This window comes from Sorex fumeus, unplaced genomic scaffold (assembly GCF_029834395.1).
Source record: "Sorex fumeus unplaced genomic scaffold, SorFum_2.1 ptg000061l, whole genome shotgun sequence".
Classification (NCBI taxonomy): domain Eukaryota; kingdom Metazoa; phylum Chordata; class Mammalia; order Eulipotyphla; family Soricidae; genus Sorex; species Sorex fumeus.
Window position 1 is genome coordinate 8,311,961 of NW_026606118.1, and position 18,501 is coordinate 8,330,461.

Below are 18,501 nucleotides of genomic sequence, written 5' to 3' on the forward strand. Positions count from 1 at the left end.
AAATCAGGAGTGAGAGTAGATTCGCAGGCATGCTCCTATCCTGGCTTCCCTCCCTCCCCTTGGCATTGACAGAAGACCAGTACCTTCCCCTAGGTTCCAGCCTAGCTTATGCTCATGATGGATATAGTTTTCCATTCTACTCACCAGCCTTTCCCTTAACGAGCCAAATGACATTTCATCCAAATCCCAGCAGACACATAGAAAGGGCTCCCACAGTAGGTAAGCTTTCTACCCAGAGAGTGTGGGGTGGCTTTTGCTCAAGGCCTATGAATTTGTGGTTGTGGTGATCTCTTTGAATGTTTCTGTCCCATCCGAACTCACCTTGCTCTTCTGGTCTTGTTAACCTCCACACAGAGCAGCTTTGCCACTCTTGGTCCCTCTTACACGTGGCTGACTCAGAGTTCTATCCCTAACTCCACCTATAATTCCTTAGAACAGCTCCAGGAGTGATCCCTGAACAAGGAATATGCCCTGGCTACAACCAGTCATGGACCTCAAACCAAAATAAATAAGTAAATACATACTGAAAATAAAAATAAAAATCAAATGTCAAATAAATTCCAAATAGGACTAATTATAAAAGCAATGAATAATAAGACATTGTAATCCATAGACAGCTAGGGTTTTCCTTTTTCCCTCTCTGAATTCCCCTTACCTACTTGTTTAAGAGATCATCTACGGAGGGCTGAGAGACTAACCCTTTGTGGTTAATGACCTTTTTATTTTTATTCTTCCATTTCCATATATCAATATGTAACAAAGCCTTATTTATTAAGATTAACTCGAGGAGAGTTCATCTGAATTGTTAGAAGGTCTGGCATCTGGAATCTTTTTAAATAAACCCCATTGAACTTTCATGAACACAGAAGAAACCCAAATGGGCCAACCTCGGGTACCTTCACCCGCCAGCCCGCAGGGAATGGTATGAATAACTTAGAACCCTTTTAATTAGCATATCTTTGTTCCTATGTAAATGTGTGCTTTGGGAAGAGTGGAGGTTATTAAATACATTCTGCCAGCTGCAGAGGCTCACGCTCCCCTCGACAATGTATTCAACACACGGTGCCTGACTGCTTCAAGCGCTGTCTTTGCGCAGCCGACCACGTTCGGGTTCCTGGGAGTGATGGGTGGACACTCTCTGTACCCGAAACAAAATCTGCAAAGTGTCCAGCTCACTGGGGACTGCTGGCAGACGAGAGCATCCTAAGTCACACAAGAAGGGATCCAGCCATATCTCAGGGGTCCAGACAGGCTTTCTGCTGCGAAGGGAAAGGAGAGAAGCCAGAGGGAGCACGGGGAGTCAAGAGCTCACTTGGTTTATCCCTGACAAAACCCTGGTGCGTAGCAAAAGCAGTAAGGGTACAGCTGAGGGCATGGAAGGAAAGCTCTGAGCACAGATGCCAGTTTTGTTCTGGATGGTATTAAAGAGGATCGCCATTTATTCCATAAATGGGCCATGTCCTCATCAAGAAAACTGTGCCAAAGACAACACTTCAATGCCACCTCTGGCCTGCTAATGATGACAGATTTGGATTTCGCATCACCTGAGAGAATGAGCAAAGACCACACCGCCGACAGATTCTGTGACAATTGCCTTGATCCCAAAGGAATAGCTCCCATTAGACTAAATGGAGATGAACATGCAAAGAGGTGGGACTCAGCAAACAAAACTGTGGGCGATGGCATTAGCCCAAAGACAGAAGCACCATCTAGACTGCCTCCAGGCTTCTGCCTTTGTCCTCTGACAAAGCTGCTGGAGCAGAGGGAGAGCGACAGAGAGCACACAGGTCTCTGCTCCTAGGCTGTCTGAGGCTGGAAGTCCACATAAGTGTCTAAGAACTGAAAAGGGAGGGGGCGGAGCCATAGTACAGTGAGTAGGGCACTTGCCTTGCATCCAGCCGACCTGGGTTCGATCCCCTGCATCCTGTAAGACCCCTCAGGCACTGTAGAGTCCTTAGCAGTTCCTGAGTGCAGAGCCAGGAATGACACCAGGTGTGACTCCAAAACCAAAGAACGAAAAGGGAGAAGGGCAAAGGAGCTTTGACTTCTGGAAAGCAGAAGGCTGCAGGGGAAGCTCAGAGGAGAGAGCCTGGTTCTCTCTGCCATGAATGGCTCACTGACCAGTGCTCAGATCATCCCTTCTAAAATAGGACAAAAGCTCCAACTGTCCCCGTAGATAGGCCAGAACTCTGAGTCAGCCTTCTGGTGCAGAGCTTTCAAGGATCTGGCAGTGGGAGTGAGTGATGTCCATGCTCTACTCTAACCGCAGGCTGGCAGTGGACGGGCCATTTGGAACACCCCTGACCGACGTGTTTCACTACCCGGTGAGCGTGTGCATCGCTGCAGGGATCGGGGTCACGCCATTCGCTGCTCTTCTAAAATCTCTCTGGTACCAATGCGAGTCCCAGAGCCCGCAGAAGCTGAGCAAGGTATGGAGGGGAAAGATCATTAGTTCACCTTTCGGTGGATTTGAAGGTTCCACGTCTCTTCTATCTATCATCTGCCAATTCTTGGGGAGGATTTTAATTAACTAAGAGGGATAAACTCCAAGCTCCTTAACTACACTTATGTTCTTAAAAATCTCCATTCAGTATTATATTTATGAGAAGGGTTATGCCTAATCTTGTTAAAGATGACAAGACATAAATTTTATTGCTTCACTGCCATTACAGGACATGTAATTGCTCATGTCAGTGAAATATGGACGGGCTGCAAACGCTTATGTGAGTGGGCTGAGGTCGGAGATTCACGGGCAGCCTGGTCTGAGTCTCTCTAGTCCGGTACTTGCAACTGTGACTGCAAGTGGACAGTTCTATACCTTCCTCCAGTGAACTAGCATCCTCAACAGAGGCCAAACGGGCACCCCTGGGCCTTATCAGCCCACTCGCTTGAGGGTTTCTTTCTAGCTCCAAATCTCCCTTTTTGGTCATTTCTTGTATGTTCTCTACCACTTTCTCCAGTTCTCTGCCTCTTTCTCCCCTTTCTCTGCCTCATTCAGAGATTCTGTACTTGAACCCTCTTTGCCTCCTAGAGCACAGGGCGGAAGTAGCTGCACTCATGCATGCAGTGTAAACTCTGGAGAAGCAGGTCATCAGGAAAGCCTGGATCAGGCCCGGGTTCCGCTGCTGCTGCTTCTCTAGTTGACACTTGGGTCCAGTTTCTCCCTTAGCAAAGGAAGGTTCTGGATGAGATCAGCATACCCCAAGGTGTGTTCTATGGAATAGGAGTCACAGGTTCCACTTAAGAAAATTCTGTAGCCATGTGAGCTAAAATGTTGCTCTGGTAACTAGGAAAGGCTCCCAGGGCACCTGCCTTGCAAGCATGAGGCCAGGAGTTCGACTCCCTCCCTGGTGCTGCCTGCATGTGCTAAACGAGATTCAGGAACTTCTGTGGTCTGTGACCCTCAGCACCCCAAGTGATTTTGGTGGCACTACATCTAAACCAGGCATGCATGAGCACCAGAGCTCAAGGGCGCAACCATGGTCAGGAATGTAACCCCCACCCCTCCCACCACCACCCAGTGAGCACCGCAGAGTGCCGTGCAAGCACACGCTGCCATGTGACCTCAGGCATCGCACCAACATCAAAACAGCAAAGAGAAAGAGAGGCAGAAAATGGCCCTACTTGTCCCATTCGACAAACTCACATCATCAACGCACCTCTTAAGTCTGCAGAAAACAGCGTTAGGTTGTCCCAAGTCTTGCTGACCGTGGACCCTTTCTTCACCAAGAATGAGAGGTGGTTGGCTTAGACCCTCTCTGAAATAGAGGCCTTCCCAGCTGAGAAGTGAGACGGAATGAATGCCTGTCTTGTGACTTTCCAAGTGACAGATGTTTGTAACCTACATTTTCTCACTGGGATTTTTGGTGAATTTTTTTCATGCCTATTCCACTTTAATAATAATATAATATAATTATTGGCTATAATAGCACTGCACTGTTGCACTGTCCTGCCATTGTTCATCAATTTGCTCGAGCAGGCTCCAATAATATCTCACAACAAATTGTGAGACTTGTTGTCACTGTGTTTGGCATATTGAATACGTCACAGGTAGCTTGCCAGGCTTTGCTGTGCAGGTGAAATACCATCGGTAGCTTGCTGGGCTCTTCGAGAGGGGCGGAAGAATTAAACCCAGGTCGGCCATGTTGGCCACGTGCAAAGCAAATGCCTTACCCGTTGTGCTATTGCTCCAACCCATTGGCTATAATAATATCAATAATATCAATCTTTATAATTTTGGTATATAAGGTTACTGTTCCTTCATCACCACCCGGGTACCCAAGACCTTCCACAGCAGTTTTTATGCCCCTTCTGGTCTCCATCTTCCTCCCCACTCAATTCTTGCCCAGCAACTTAGTGAACTCTGTTTTGTAATCAAAGGTTCATCTTGATTCAGTGTTATCTATCCCCTTGTTTTGTTTCACTCTGTATCACAGATGAGAGAGATCAGCCAGTATCCATCCATTTTGCTCTGGCATATTTTGTTAGGCATGATGGCCTTCATTTTATCCAAATAGCAGGAAACTGCACAATTTCATCTTTTCTCAAAGCTATATGGTTATTGCCTCCCATATGGATGCCACAGCCTCTTTACCCATTCAACTATCATTGGACATTTAGGCTATTTCCATATGATTATTATATTTTGCACTATGATGCAGCCCACTTACGTCCCTAATGGTTTAACTACATGTTCTGTCTTCTCTGGTGACTGTAACTAAATTCCAGACTGGGACTCATAAACAACTTTGCATTCCTCACAGTTCTGGAGAACAAGGGTCCCACACTGAAGGTACCCACAAACATGGTATCTAATGAAATATGAGATCCTACTGCTGCTTTAGACAGGGGCACTGAGCATGAACCCCGTGGGACAGCAGAAGCACAGAAACCATTCATCTCATAGAGGGGACTCCACCCTTATGGTCTCATCACCTACCAGAGCCCCACCTACCACCACATACCTTCACATTAGGCCTCAGCATGGGGAAACAAATCCACACTCTGTGGCAAGAATCAAGCAGAACAGCTACTGTTGAATATGTGTGGCCCCATAACAAGATGGTGAGTCCCCAGGACTCCCAGCTGTTCCTTTCCTTCCTCCCTTTACGCAGCAGAAGTCACTTGTAGGGGTGGCTCTCTGCTTCCGGTTTCCATTGCGCTAAGTCACATAATCACGTCACTCTATGGATATGTATTTGTCACTACCCAGAACCCACCCACATGGACAGGGACAGCCAGTAGCATCCTGGCACCACCTCAGCTTTCTCTCAGCCTCTATACCACTGTGCTCCCTCTCTTACACCCTCAAGCCTTCTTTCCTGAGTTCCTAAGATCTCTCTGAGCTCCCTGACCGTGGCTTCTCCAGGATGATACATGTGTGGGTGTATCCAGAGAGAGATGTGCGGATGCATCTATACACATGCACACACTCTATCAATTCTGAATAAATCAATACGTGAATAAATGTCTATGTGCCCCAAAGAGTGAACCACTGACTTCTACATTTTCCTGTGAAATTCTAGGTAGCCAAGACGAATCCATTCTTTGATTTGAGCCAAAAGACTATTTGTTCCGTCATTTTCTAATTAAAGTAATACAGTCCAATTATTGTATTACAGAGAGAAAAAAATTCTTAGAGGAACCTACAAACGATTAGTATCAGGTCTTTTATCATTATCCTATCATTATTCCTGGGAGGCTCTTATGGGGTTTCCCAAGGCTAATTACAGTGGGAAGGCTAAGAAGATACCCCAAGAAGATTGACCACTAGTCCAAAAAAGTAAAGAGAATAAAATTAGAAATCAAAAAAAAATCTATGTTTTCAGGGCTGGGGAGATACTGAAGAGGTTAAAGCATGTCCCTCCACTGTGTGCAGCTGTGCAGCTGACCCATTCAATCCCCAGTACCACGTGGTCCCCTAAGCACTGCCAGGGGTGACTCCTGAGCACATAGCCAGGAGTAGCCTTGAGTACTATCAAGTGTGACCCAAAAACAAAGACAGCGATAACAACTATGTTTTCTTAACTGTTACAAATTTGGAATCATATTGAACCAACAATTCTACTGAAAAATACAAATGAAAATAATGGCAGAGGTTAGAGGGGGCACTAGGGGTGGACCACATGCCAGGTATGTGTGGGACGTGAGGCCCTGAATTCAATCCCCAGCACTACATGGTCTCCCAAACACCACTAAGTGTGGTCCAAACACCCCTCCCGGAACTCCTGGATATCAACCTTCTCTCCATAAGAGGTTAATTGTAGGTGGGGAAAAGGAAGCTAAAGAAATTGAATCACAAGATCACTCAAGGCTCCTAATGTCCTAGCTTTACAAATGGTAGTGGAAGTCAACATCTGTATACAACGGAATTCATTTATCCAGGGCTGCCCAGCTGCTGAGTCAGGAGTCGGGACAGAGGGTTTCTGTTTGGTTTTGTTTGGGGGCCACACAGGGATATCCTCAGGGGTTATTCCTGGCTCTTCACTCAGGAATTACTCCTGGAGGTGCTTGGGGGGCCATTTGGGATGCTGGGTCATCAAATGCGCAAGGTAAGCCATGTGCAAGGCTTTACCCCAAACTGCTGTACTGTCACTCTGGCCCCAGAGGGAGTGTTTCTGATTTCAAGTCTCTTTTACATTAAGAGGTGAGGTTTCACACTATTGAGCACTTAGGCTGAAAATTAAAAATAAGATCCGCTTCCTTAGAGCAAAAGTTTAGGCCATTTCTCTGATTTAAAGCAATCCTGTATTGAAAACATCTATGATTAGGCCTAAGTAACTGGTATTTTCCAGGACCTCCGACTTGCTTTTGAGATCTAAGCACTATTACACCTTTCACTAAAACCACCAGCATATATACCATCTCTAAAGTGCAGTGGAGTGAAGCAGCACCTTTTTCTCTAACAGCGTCTTCACAGAGACAGATTTGGGTGATAGTTCTCCTAGTGTCCTCTAGTAAGCAAAGGAGGAAAGCAGCCTGGGGATGGGAGTTAGAGTAAAGGTAAAGGTAAAGGCCCTCCCGTTGATCGTCGATTTGCTCGAGCGGGCCCAGTAACGTCTCCATTGGAGACTTTGTTGTTACTGTGTCTGGCATATCCAATACTCTCGGTAGCTTGCCGGGCTCTCCGAGAGGGGCGGAGGAGGAGTTAGAGTGGGGTCCGCAACAACTCCTATAAAACTCAGTAAAGTGCCAACTTGTATAGACCATCCTGTGTCACGGGTCTATAATAAAAAAAAAATCTGCTCTGAACATTTTCTCAGTCATTGTAACTGCAAGTTCAAACTCTCAGTCTTTCTCCTCTACCTCTCCATTTTCAGGGAACTCAAGAGAAATGTTGGGGTTGGCGGAGTGGCGTCAGGTAACCCATAGAATATTTCTTGGGGTTATATGGGTTATATGATTATGTGGGTTATATGGGTTGCTCTTTTCATTCAAAGCTTATGCTAACATTTCTCTCTCAGGATGCTTTATTGCTTCAGAGATGGGGGTGAGCAGTGAGTGGCAGAGAGGAAAGCTTAGAAATAGACTCCCAAGAAGAAGGCTTAAGAATATTTGATCCCTCCCTATACAAAAAAAAATGGGATCTGAGAACATAGTGCTCCTCTGAGACACGGGGCAGGGCATGTGAGTGGCCGAGGAATTTCCGTGGTGTGCCGCTCGCGAAGGACCCGTGCAATGAAAGCCCTCCAGTTCCTGCCTAACGGGCATGATTAATTCTACATCACACTCAATTTGTGAAAAGAGCTCTTGAAAAAAAATTAGGACGGTTTGCTTGTGCAAACTGTCAAAATGATGAATGAAATAGGTGTGGACCAGGGGGAGGGGAGGGGGCGCTGGCCGACATAAATATATTGGCTTTCCACATTTTGCTTCTCCCTGATATTCCCACCGTATAGAACCAAGAGCAGGGCCAACTGCAAGATTGGGTTCATTTTCTTAACTGCATATGTAATCTTCAGACTATAATAAAATAGATTATAGCAAAACTGAGATCATCTAATTTCCTCATAAATTGTCTTCCTTCATCAGCTCAATAATATATAACCGTGATAATGGGTATTTATAGTGTGTCCCATGGAAAATGGCCTTTGGGTTCTTAACCTAATATAATAAACAGATAATTCAAATAAAAAGACAGCAGGGACCAGTGGGAACCAGGCAAAGAGGCCAAGAAAGGCAAAAAATCCATACCCGACTTACATATATTAATAAAACAAAGGGAGGCCTGCTCTCTTTTCTAATGAATGAAAAATGCTTTTAATTTAATCTGTTTCATTTGAGAAATTATTTACTTTCCCTTTTTCCTCACACTGGAGCTCTGGCTAGTCCTGAAATTGATCACCATTGGGCGTGTGGTGATAAATGGCGCCAGGGAGAAGAACTGGCCCAGGTCGAGGGCCCCAGGATGGCTCATGTGCTCTGCAGACCACCTCAAAGCCCCAGAACCACCCCCCACTGTCATGTGAGAATGTGATCCATCTCAATATTTTTAATATCTTGGTTCATGAACCCCGGTAAGCCATGCACCTCAACGGGGCCCCTGCAGAAGAGCTATATAAAATATTCCGTCAAAAATCTCCCTTCGAGAAGGCAGCTGGAATAGAGAAGGGATCACGAAGTCAGTGATGATTGGAGGAATCGTCTGGGATATGAGATGTGTGCTGAGAGCAGATAAAGGACCAAACGCGATAGCCTCCCAGTATCTGTATTGCAAACCATAATGCCCAAGAATAGAGAGAGAGAGTGGGGGGGGGAAATTGTCTGCCATGGAGGCAAAGGGGGGATTGGAGAGGGGGGGTATACTGGGGACATTGGGGAATGTGCACTGGTGGATGGATGGGTGTTGGATCCTTTTGTGATTGAAGCTCAAACATGAAAGCTTGCAATTGTGTCTCATGGTGATTCAATAAAAGAAAGAAATAAAGTAAGAAATAAGAAGGAAAGAAAGATAGAAAGAAAGAAAGAAAGAAAGAAAGAAAGAAAGAAAGAAAGAAAGAAATCTCCCACCCCGAACTCACCACCAGTTCCCTCCCCCTACTTCTTTTCCAGGACGCTCCGCATTAAGTGCTCAGGGATATTTTTAATGCTGTGCCTTTTCTGTGCTTGCACCCCCACCTTCTCTTTTTCAGAGTGTTATTTTTGCTACCTTTGCGTTTTCTCTTTTGACATGACTTTGGAACATTGCCAGTGTTCGTGCCTCGTGATCAACTCCATTTTAATTCATGCTTTTAGAGCATTCTGTAGTATGGGTGACTCACAATTGGTCGTTCTGTTATGGATGAACATTTTGGTTTAACTGTTATTGACTATATAGCGGGTAAGGTGTTTGCTTTGCACGCTGCCGATCTGGGTTCGATTCCTCTGCCCCTCTTGGAGAGCCCAGCAAGCTACCGAGAGTATCTCGCCTGCATGGCGAAGCCTGGAAAGCTACCCGTGACGTATTCGATATGCCAAAAACTATAACAACAAGTCTCACAATTTGTTGTAAGACGTTACTGGTGCCCGCTCGAGCAAATAGATGAACAACGGGAAGACAGTGCAGTGCAGTGCAGTTATTGACTAATTAAAGCAAATCAAGGCATCAAAAAAAAAAAAAGACCTCAAACATAATAGGTGTCTATGCAATAGCACAGCGGTAGGGCATTTGCCTTGCACTCAGCCAGCCCCGTCAAGGTGGGTTCAATTCTTCCGCCCCTCTCTGAGAGCCTGGCAAGCTGCCGAGAGGATCTCGCCCTCAAGGCAAAGCCAGGCAAGCTCCCCGTGACATATTCAATATGCCAAACACAGTAACAACAAGTCTCATGATGGAGACATTACTGGGCCCGCTCGAGCAAATCGATGAACAACGGGAGGACAGTGCAACAGTGCAATGCACCTATTATGGCTGTACCTTACGCTGCTCCCTATACCGGCACCTTAATCCCCAGCGTGATGGTACTAGAAGATGGGGTCCTCTTGGGAGACTGCAAGAGCACTGTGAGACCAGATTCTGGGGAGGCAGCCAGGGCCCCCAGGAGAGAGCCTGCCTCACTGGAAATCTGAGCATGCTAGCACCCCCACCTGGGTACCCCCACAGTTCCCCTCCAGAACTATGAGAAACAGACAGGAAGCAGCCTGCTCCAAGGCACCCCCAAGGCAGGAAATAATGACTGCTGGCAGCCAGTAGCCACGAGTTTCCAGGGTGTCAAGACTCTTTGCCCCCAAGAGAATTTCTTCGCTGAAGAGGTAAGGGCCACAGCTGACATTGAGAACACCTCGGCGCTCCTCGATCAATAGTTGCTGCCGTGATCCTGGATTTTATTTTGTCACGGCCAGTGGCCGAGGCCACTCCGGGTCAATTCATTAGCGCACACATTCTGAAGCAAGGGTTTTGGCTTTCCCCTCCCATTTCCCTTCCTTTCCCTTTGTTGTGGTGGCAGTGATTGGGATCACACACCTCTTGGTGCTGGCAGCACAGTGCACTGGGCACTTTGTTCCCCTGAGTTGTGAAGCTGGTCCGTGGGTGCTGCTGCTGTTAGGGGCTGCTGTGGTGCCCTTTGCCTCAGTGCCAGTGCTCACACGCACCCACGCCATCTCTAGCTGACACAGGCTGGAGATCTCACCCTCTAGGGTGATGCTCAAGGCTGGCCATCCCAAACAACAGAGCTGCCAGGACCACTCTTGGTGCACGTGAGAGGCACTGGAGATCGAACTTGCAGCCACACTGCTGCTAAGGCAGGGGCTTTTTACCGTGGAGCCATCCCTGGGCTCCAAGGACGTCCTTTTCTTGAGCAGCTTTGCTAATGTGGCTTCCACAGAGCAGCCTTTCCTGGCTCTTCAGCTTTTAGAGTCCGAGACCAGCTTTCACCATTATTTGTTAGTCCTGAAAGTGATTTCTTTTTCTCAAAGCAAGTAAACCGTTCATGTCACATGATTCTTGGTTCTGCCACTGCTTCCCTGTGACAGAGAGAGAGCACCACCCAGTGGCATCTCCCAGGGAGAGGTGGTACCGAGTCCAACCTCCATGCAGGTGTAGCTTCTAGGATGCTGGGGTGTACCCGGGCAGGGGTCGCCTGTCTCATCACTACCTGATGCCAGCTTCCCGGACTGCAGCCAGAAAGAAAGAGTGGCTCCCTCCTCCACTCAGTGCCACCATCTCCGTGATTCAGCAGTGGCCAGTGGGAACTGAGTCCTCCACACCCCCAACAGCAACTAAGGCAAATGGCCCCTGGACTCCCTCAAGGAAGCAGGTGGCGGGGGAAAGAGAGCTGTAAGGCCAGCCAACCTCTCAGAGCTTGCAGTGAGCTCAGGCCAAGTGTTGCCACATGCCATGACCTTTCATCTTCACAATATGCTCGTGGCTTATGTTTCTGGACTGACTTGGCTTTCTTTTGCCATTGCTCACATGTGGTCATTGGGCTCAATTAAATAACCTGCCCCTAGTCACTCGGTGTGGAGATGGCGAAGCCAAGTCATGGGGCTCAAGGAGTCACAGTGAGTAATTACTCTGATGTACTCACCCATCCCAACTAACCCTGAGTCCTCCTGAACAATCTCCTTTATATAGGTAGACAAATGGGCAATATAGGTACATGTATAAATAGAGAGGTCAGTAAACAGATGAATGAATAGACAGATAGTTGGAAAGATTGATGGCTGGGTAGATAGATATAGAGAAAGAAATAGTCATTTTCCCCTATTGCATCATCATAAAATTGATTTGGGAGCTAAAGGAACAGAGATTGTTGTTCAGGTACTGGCCTTGCAAGCAACCAACCTGGGTTCGACCCCTCGTACTACATATGGTCCCTGAGCATTGCCTGGAGTAATCCTTGAACACAGAGGCAGAGGTAAGCTCTGAGCATTGATGGGTGTGGCCCAAAAATCAAATAAATAAAGCAGCAGAGATTGTATTTATGGATTTATTTTCTAGCCGTGTTTTTGCGCATGCCTATCCAGTTACAATCGGAAACTCTGCTGAGTTTGGGACTGTGGTGTAGATTTTTAATTTTCCTTGTTTCATGTCTGGAATTGTAGTAAGAGTCCTTTTTCCTACTGGCCCAAGATTGCCTTGACCTGACTAGGTATCACAGCAGAATTTGTAAAGAGGAACCCCCCCACCACCACATAAACACACACACACACACACACACACACACACACACACACACACACAGCAGAGGAATATGGGGCTGGCATGGGGTTGTCAGGAAAGTGTCTCTTGGACTCAATCCCTGTGTATCAGCATGTGACTGAGTGTCCAGAACGGGATGACAGTGAAGGTTCATGAGAGTCTTTAGGCACACAGAACCCCTTCACCTTATGGCACAGTTCCAGAGGAGTACCCTGAAGCTTTGGGGGATCCATCCCACCTCCAAGATTGGGTTGGCCCAGTCCTGCCCCATGAATCTGTCTCATTCCTCCAAAAGTCTAAGCTTTCTTCGTTCCATTGAGGACTTTCTTTTTCAAATCAAACCTTTGAAAGTCACCTTAAGGATTGCGGCCCTCTGATGTCAGCTAGAGAATTCTCAAAGCCCTGCTTTCTAGCGGGAGCTGGATTTTCAGGGTGCTTTTATTTCTGGAGACTAAGGAAGGGCAAGTGGAGGGAGGCCTGGACCACAAAGTGAAGCTTATTGTTGGGGACATGTCCCGGCCCTTCCCATCGGACCAAACACAGAGGTGGCTCTCCGCGGCGCCCTCGCAGCGAGGATCCCTCATCATTAGCAAGATGAAAGAGAATCAAAGTAAATACCCTTTTCCTGTGTTCAAAGTCTCCTTTTCCGCCTGAAGCACTTCTCTGGGGCCTATTCAGTTTTCTCCTCCATTGCCTCTCACACCAAAGCTGTGCAGTGTCACCTGTAAGTCAATTATAGCGCGAAACACACACAAAGCGATGGCCAGGAGGGAGAGGGGATAAAAGAGCTGCAAGCCCTAGGCAGGCCGTCACACCACACAGCCCGGCCACAAGAAAGTCAGGACAGGGGTGGTTCTGATTGGAAAGGCTACTCAGGTCAGTGTGGGGGGGTAGCTAAGATGCAGGCGTTATTTTTTTTTTCCCCCTTTATTTTATTTTATTTTTTTTAAAGTTGTAGATTTACAATTTTTGTGCTTTGGTTTCAATTATACAATGATCAGATACCCATCCCTCCACCAGTGCCCATTTTCCACCACCATGGATAATATCCCTCCCACCCCCATCCCCCCATCCCCCCGTCTCTGTGGCAGGGCAATCCCCTGTGTTCTCTCTCTCCTTTTGGGTGTTGTGGTCTGCAAAAGAGGCATTGAGTGGCAAACATGTTCAGTCCATAGTCTACTTTCGACATGCATCTCCCCTCCTGGGAGGATCCTCCAAACATCCTTTATTTGGTGCTCCCTTCTCTATCTGAATAGCCCTTTCCTCTAGGATACCCGGCTGGCCTCTAAGTTATGGAGTAATCCTCCTGGTGCTGATCTCAGCTATTCTTGGGTATTAATCTCATACTTTGTTACTTTATATCCCCCAGATGAATGCAATCTTTCTATGTCTATCCCTCTCTTTCTGACTCATTTCGCTTAGCATGATACTTTCCATATTGTACCACTTGTATGTAAATTTCATGACTTCATCTTTTCTAAGAGCTACATAGTACTCCATTGTGTAGATGTACCAAAGTTTCTTTAACCAGTCATCTGTTCTTGGGCATTCAGGTTTCTTCCAGTTTCTGGCTATTGTAAAGAGGGCTGCAATGAACAAACAAGTGCAGATGTCACTTCGACTATACATTTTTGCCTCTCTGGGATATATTCCCAGGAGTGGTATTGCTGGGTCAAATGGGAGCTCAATTTCTAATTTTTTGAGAATCGTCCATACTGTTTTCCAGAAGGGCTGAACCAGTGGACATTCCCACCAACAGTGAAGGAGTGTCCCTTTCTCGCCACATCCATGCCAGCATCGGTTGCTTTTGTTCTTTTGAATTTGGGCCAGTCTCTGAGGTGTGAGATGGTATCTCATTGTGGTTTTGATCTGCATCTCCCTGATGATTAATGATGTAGAGCATTTTCTCATGTGCTTTTTTGCCATTCGGATTTCTTCTTTGAGAAAGTTTCTGTTCATTTCATTGCCCCATTTTTGGATGGGGTTGGATGTTTTCTTCTTGTGGAGTTTAACCAGTATTTTGTATATCCTGGATATCAACCCCTTGTCAGATGTGTATTCGGTGAATATCCTTTCCCATTCTGTAGACTGTCTTTGTATTTTGGTCACTGTTTCTTTGGAGGTGCAGAAGCTTCTTAGTTTAAGATAGTCCCATTTATCTATCTCTGTTTTCACTTGCTTGGCCAGTGGCGTGGCATCTTTGAAGATACCATTAGCTTCAATGTCATGGAGGGTTTTGCCAACTTTGTCTTCAATGTACCTTATGGTTTCTGGTCTGATGTTGAGGTCTTTAATCCATTTTGATCTTACTTTTGTACATGGTGTTAGGCAGAGTTCTGAGCCTATTTTTTTGCATGTAGCCGTCCAGTGATGCCAACACAATTTATTAAAGAGGCTTTCCTTACTCCACTTCACATTACTTGCACCTTTATCAAAGATTAGATGAGCATATGATTGAGGAGAGATGTCAGTGTATTCAACCCTGTTCCATTGGTCTGCAGTTCTGCCTTTGTTCCAGTACCATGCTGTTTTAATTATTACTGCTTTGTAGTACAGTTTGAAGTTCGGGAGGTTGATTCCTCCCATTTTCTTTTTCCCAAGAATTGCTTTAGCTATTCGTGGGGGCTTATTGTTCCATATAAATTTCAAGAGTGTTTGCTCCATTTCTTTGAAGAATGTCATGGGTATCCTTATAGGGATTGCATTGAATTTATACAATGCTTTCGGCAGGCGTTATTTTTTTTTCCTTCAAGGAAGACCACTGGGATTCGATTTTAAAATCAAGAGGGTCTTTTTAAACAAATCTCATGATTTCTTTTAAGCCTGTGCCTTACAGTGTGGAAAATGACAGAAAAGCAGTCAATGAAGGTTGTTCTAAGCCAAATGCCACCATTTCAGATGGCAACCTTCTTCTGAGGATATCTAGTTGGGAAGGGCTTACATTCAGTCCATACTGTACCCATGAATACAGTAAGATTTTTGCCTTTTCTAAGATTTTCAATTTAGGCATGGCACAGGATGAAAAGGAGGAAGAGGGCAGTATCAAGCACAAGCCAGGATAGAAAAGGAGTCTCTTGGCTTCCACTGCCCACTCCTCCACTCTCCACACAACCTCCGGGTAACCCAGTGCCATGATACTTCCTAAAGGCAGGGTACACCCCCCCCCCACACACACACACACACTTTCTCTCATGTGGAAAGCACTGTCAACAATGAACAGCATCCATGGTGGTCGTAAGTCCATCTTCAATTCCCCAGCCTTCCTTCAGACCCCTTATTGCTTTCTCTCTGTCTCTGTCCTCTGTCTCTCTCTGTCTCTGCCTCTCTCTCTCTCTGTGTGTCTCTCTCTCTTTGTCTCTCTCTCCAGGCACAGCAGCCTCCTGAATTCTCCCTGAGAAGAAGTCCCACTCAAGGTCTCTTCCCGGATGTTCTCCCCTTGATCTCTCTCCATCCTTCTCCATCTCTGTCTTCCATGCTCTATCTCCATCTCCCTCTTCCATCTCTATACTTTATCTTCCATTCTGTCCTCCATCTCTGATTTTTGTTCTTCGTCTTCTATCTTCATCTTCCATCTCCATCTTCCATCCTCAGTCCTCCTTCTTCCATCCATAGACTTACCCCTCACACCCACCTCTTCCATGCCTTTTTTTATTGCATTAAATTTTATTTTGCACTTGGATCTCATTGTGGTAATAATTACGCCTTAGCTGTCATTAACAAAACTTTGTAATTCTGTGTTAATATATTTTAAAGTTTACATGAAATAGGTAAGTCCTACATATGCAAAAAATTCCCCCGACCCCAACACACACACACACACACACACACACACACACACACACACTTATTCAAACATTGTGGTTTACAAAATTGTTCCTGATGATTTGTTACAGGGACTTAACATTCCAACCCAAATCCCACTACATGATCCCCTTCCCTCCACCATTGTCTCTAGTTTTCCCAATTACCCCTTAAACCTGCCCCCGTCGCAGGCCCACAGTAATTAATTTTCTCTTGCTGTTGTTAAATTGCTAACAGAATGATGAAAAAAATATTTCCTCTGAAGAAAATTAGTGAAAATTGCTGTATCTCACCAGCTGTCTCTTTCTTCAAATGCTTTACTTAGTAGTGTCCTTTCCACGCCATCTTTTCCATAGTATTTATTAATCTGTGGAGAAACATTCTACTGTCTACACTTTAGCCATTGATTGTCTTTCTACCTCCTCAGAAGTAGAAATTCATGAGGGCAGGGCGTTTTGTGTCTTTAGCACTTGTATGTTCCAGAACCAAGGCAAATCCACACAGAATGAGCACTTATCCCCTATTAGTTGAGCCAGTCAAAGAGAAGGTGTGCACCTTTACTGTATTTGTAGGGGTTTCCACACAGTCACCAGAAAGTTACATTTTGCAGCAGACATGCCAAATGGAACTTTGAGAGTGTTTGTCCTGAGATTTATATTCAAAGTACCCTTCCAAGCACCAGCTGCCTACTAAATCTGCCAAATCTAGATCTGAAGAGAAGGTCTCCTTCACCAGGTTTTTTTGTTTTGTTTTGTTTTTTGCTTTCTGGGTCACACCCAGCGATGCACAGAGGTTACTCCTGGCTCTGCACTCAGGAGTTACTCCTGGCGGTGCTCAGGGGACCATATGGGATGCTGGGAACCGAAACCACGTTGGCCGCATGCAAGGCAAACGCCCTACCCATTGTGCTATCTCTTCAGCCTCTCCTTCACCAGTTTTTATTCTTCCTGTCAATATTAAAAAATCCTTCACAAAACTAGAAAGAACAAACAGGATATTTAGCCTTGGACTATACCATGATGTTTTTATTTTTCTCATGAATTTGTTATGTACATTCAATCTTGTCTATAAGTTGATGGTATGATTGTACATTTGCCGGCTGAGATGGGGTGGGGGGAGAGGGAATGTGGAAGAGACTTATTCTGATGGAGATCCAGACCAGCCCATCCCACCCCAAATTTTATCCTGGGAATCAGTGGAGATGACTCGGTAGGGGTGTGGGGGAGGAGGAGAAAGAGTTGAGGGCAGCAAGCCATCAGAGGGTGAGAAAAATCAGAAGAATTAATAGCGTTATCCTGTGATTTTTTTTTTCTAGATACAATGATCTGAAAGCAAAGCAAAGCACAGTAGCCAACCCTTTCTGTTTAGCAAACCCAAGTGACTTCTGGCCACATGCCGTGTTCTAAATGCAGAGAATATTTTTTTTCAAATGTTCCTACACATAATTTTGTAACGGTGATTGTCACATAGCCGCCGCCTCCACCCACCAGCTTGCCTGGACACCGATATGTCTGGCTGGGAGAAACTTCTGGCCCCAGTGGTGGCTAGATTTACAATTACCATAATCTCCAGTCTCTAGAGGTCCTGGCTAGTGAAGGGGATTAGCGCCCCAGCCTCAGAGGTCTCCAGAGAAGAGAGTTCAAATCCCGAGCTTAGGTCATAAGTAAAGATGAAGGGGGTTGGTCTAACAGTTTATCCCCTTCGGGAGCCGTGAAAGGCACAGCTAGTTATGATTATTAACCTCATTCAAAGGCCGCACAGCCAGCGACGCCGCGAATTGATCCTCTTGCAGAGGAACTGGCAACAGCCCACGGGCTCCTGACACAGAATTCACTCTGGGCCTTTTCAAACACAATGTGAATTTCTTCTAAAGAAATCACAGTGTGGGACTGTTGGCTGGCAGAGGGAAGCGTGTTATTTCACAGAAGTGCCCATTTGGGCTCAAATAATTTAATGGAGATAAAGTAGCCTGTGATTATCAGCACATTATGGAAAGAAGAACAGATCCGTTGTCTTGCCTTCTCTCTCCGCAGGTGTATTTCTACTGGATTTGCCGGGATCCGAAGGCTTTTGAATGGTTTGCTGATCTCTTACTGTCTCTGGAAACACGCATGAGCGAGCAAGGAAAACCTTATTTTCTGAGTTACCACATATTTCTTACAGAATGGGATGAGAACCAGGTATTGATAAGACTCTGAGAAGCAGTCAAATTATCTCTTTTTTTTTAATTTTATTGAATCACCGTGAGATAGTTACAAGCTTTCATGTTTGGGTTACAATCACACAATGATCAAACACCCATCCCTCCACCAGTGCACATTCCCCGCCACCAATATCCCTGGTATACCCCCCCTTTCCCACCATCCCCCTGCCTCCATGGCAGACAACATTCCCCATACTCTCTCTCTCTCTCTCTACTTTTGGGCATTATGATTTGTAATACAGGCACATGTTTGGTCCTTTATCTACTTTCTGCACACATCTCCCATCCCAACTGGCTCCTCAAGCCATCATTTTCTTAGTGATCTCTTCTCTATTCCTGCTGCCTTCTCCCCTTTGCTCATAAGTCCGCCAAATTATCTAAC

At 45.9% G+C, this 18,501-nt stretch overlaps 1 protein-coding gene across 1 annotated transcript in view; it reads left to right on the forward strand.

The window, feature by feature from the left end:
- NOX3 (NADPH oxidase 3) overlaps positions 1 to 18,501 on the forward strand; it is a 70,249-nt gene that overhangs the window by 35,072 nt on the left and 16,676 nt on the right. The window contains exons 10-11 of the mRNA XM_056126385.1: positions 2,270 to 2,429; positions 17,950 to 18,096. Of these exons, the coding sequence (XP_055982360.1) occupies positions 2,270 to 2,429; positions 17,950 to 18,096 (307 nt within the window). The remainder of the gene's footprint in view (positions 1 to 2,269; positions 2,430 to 17,949; positions 18,097 to 18,501) is intronic.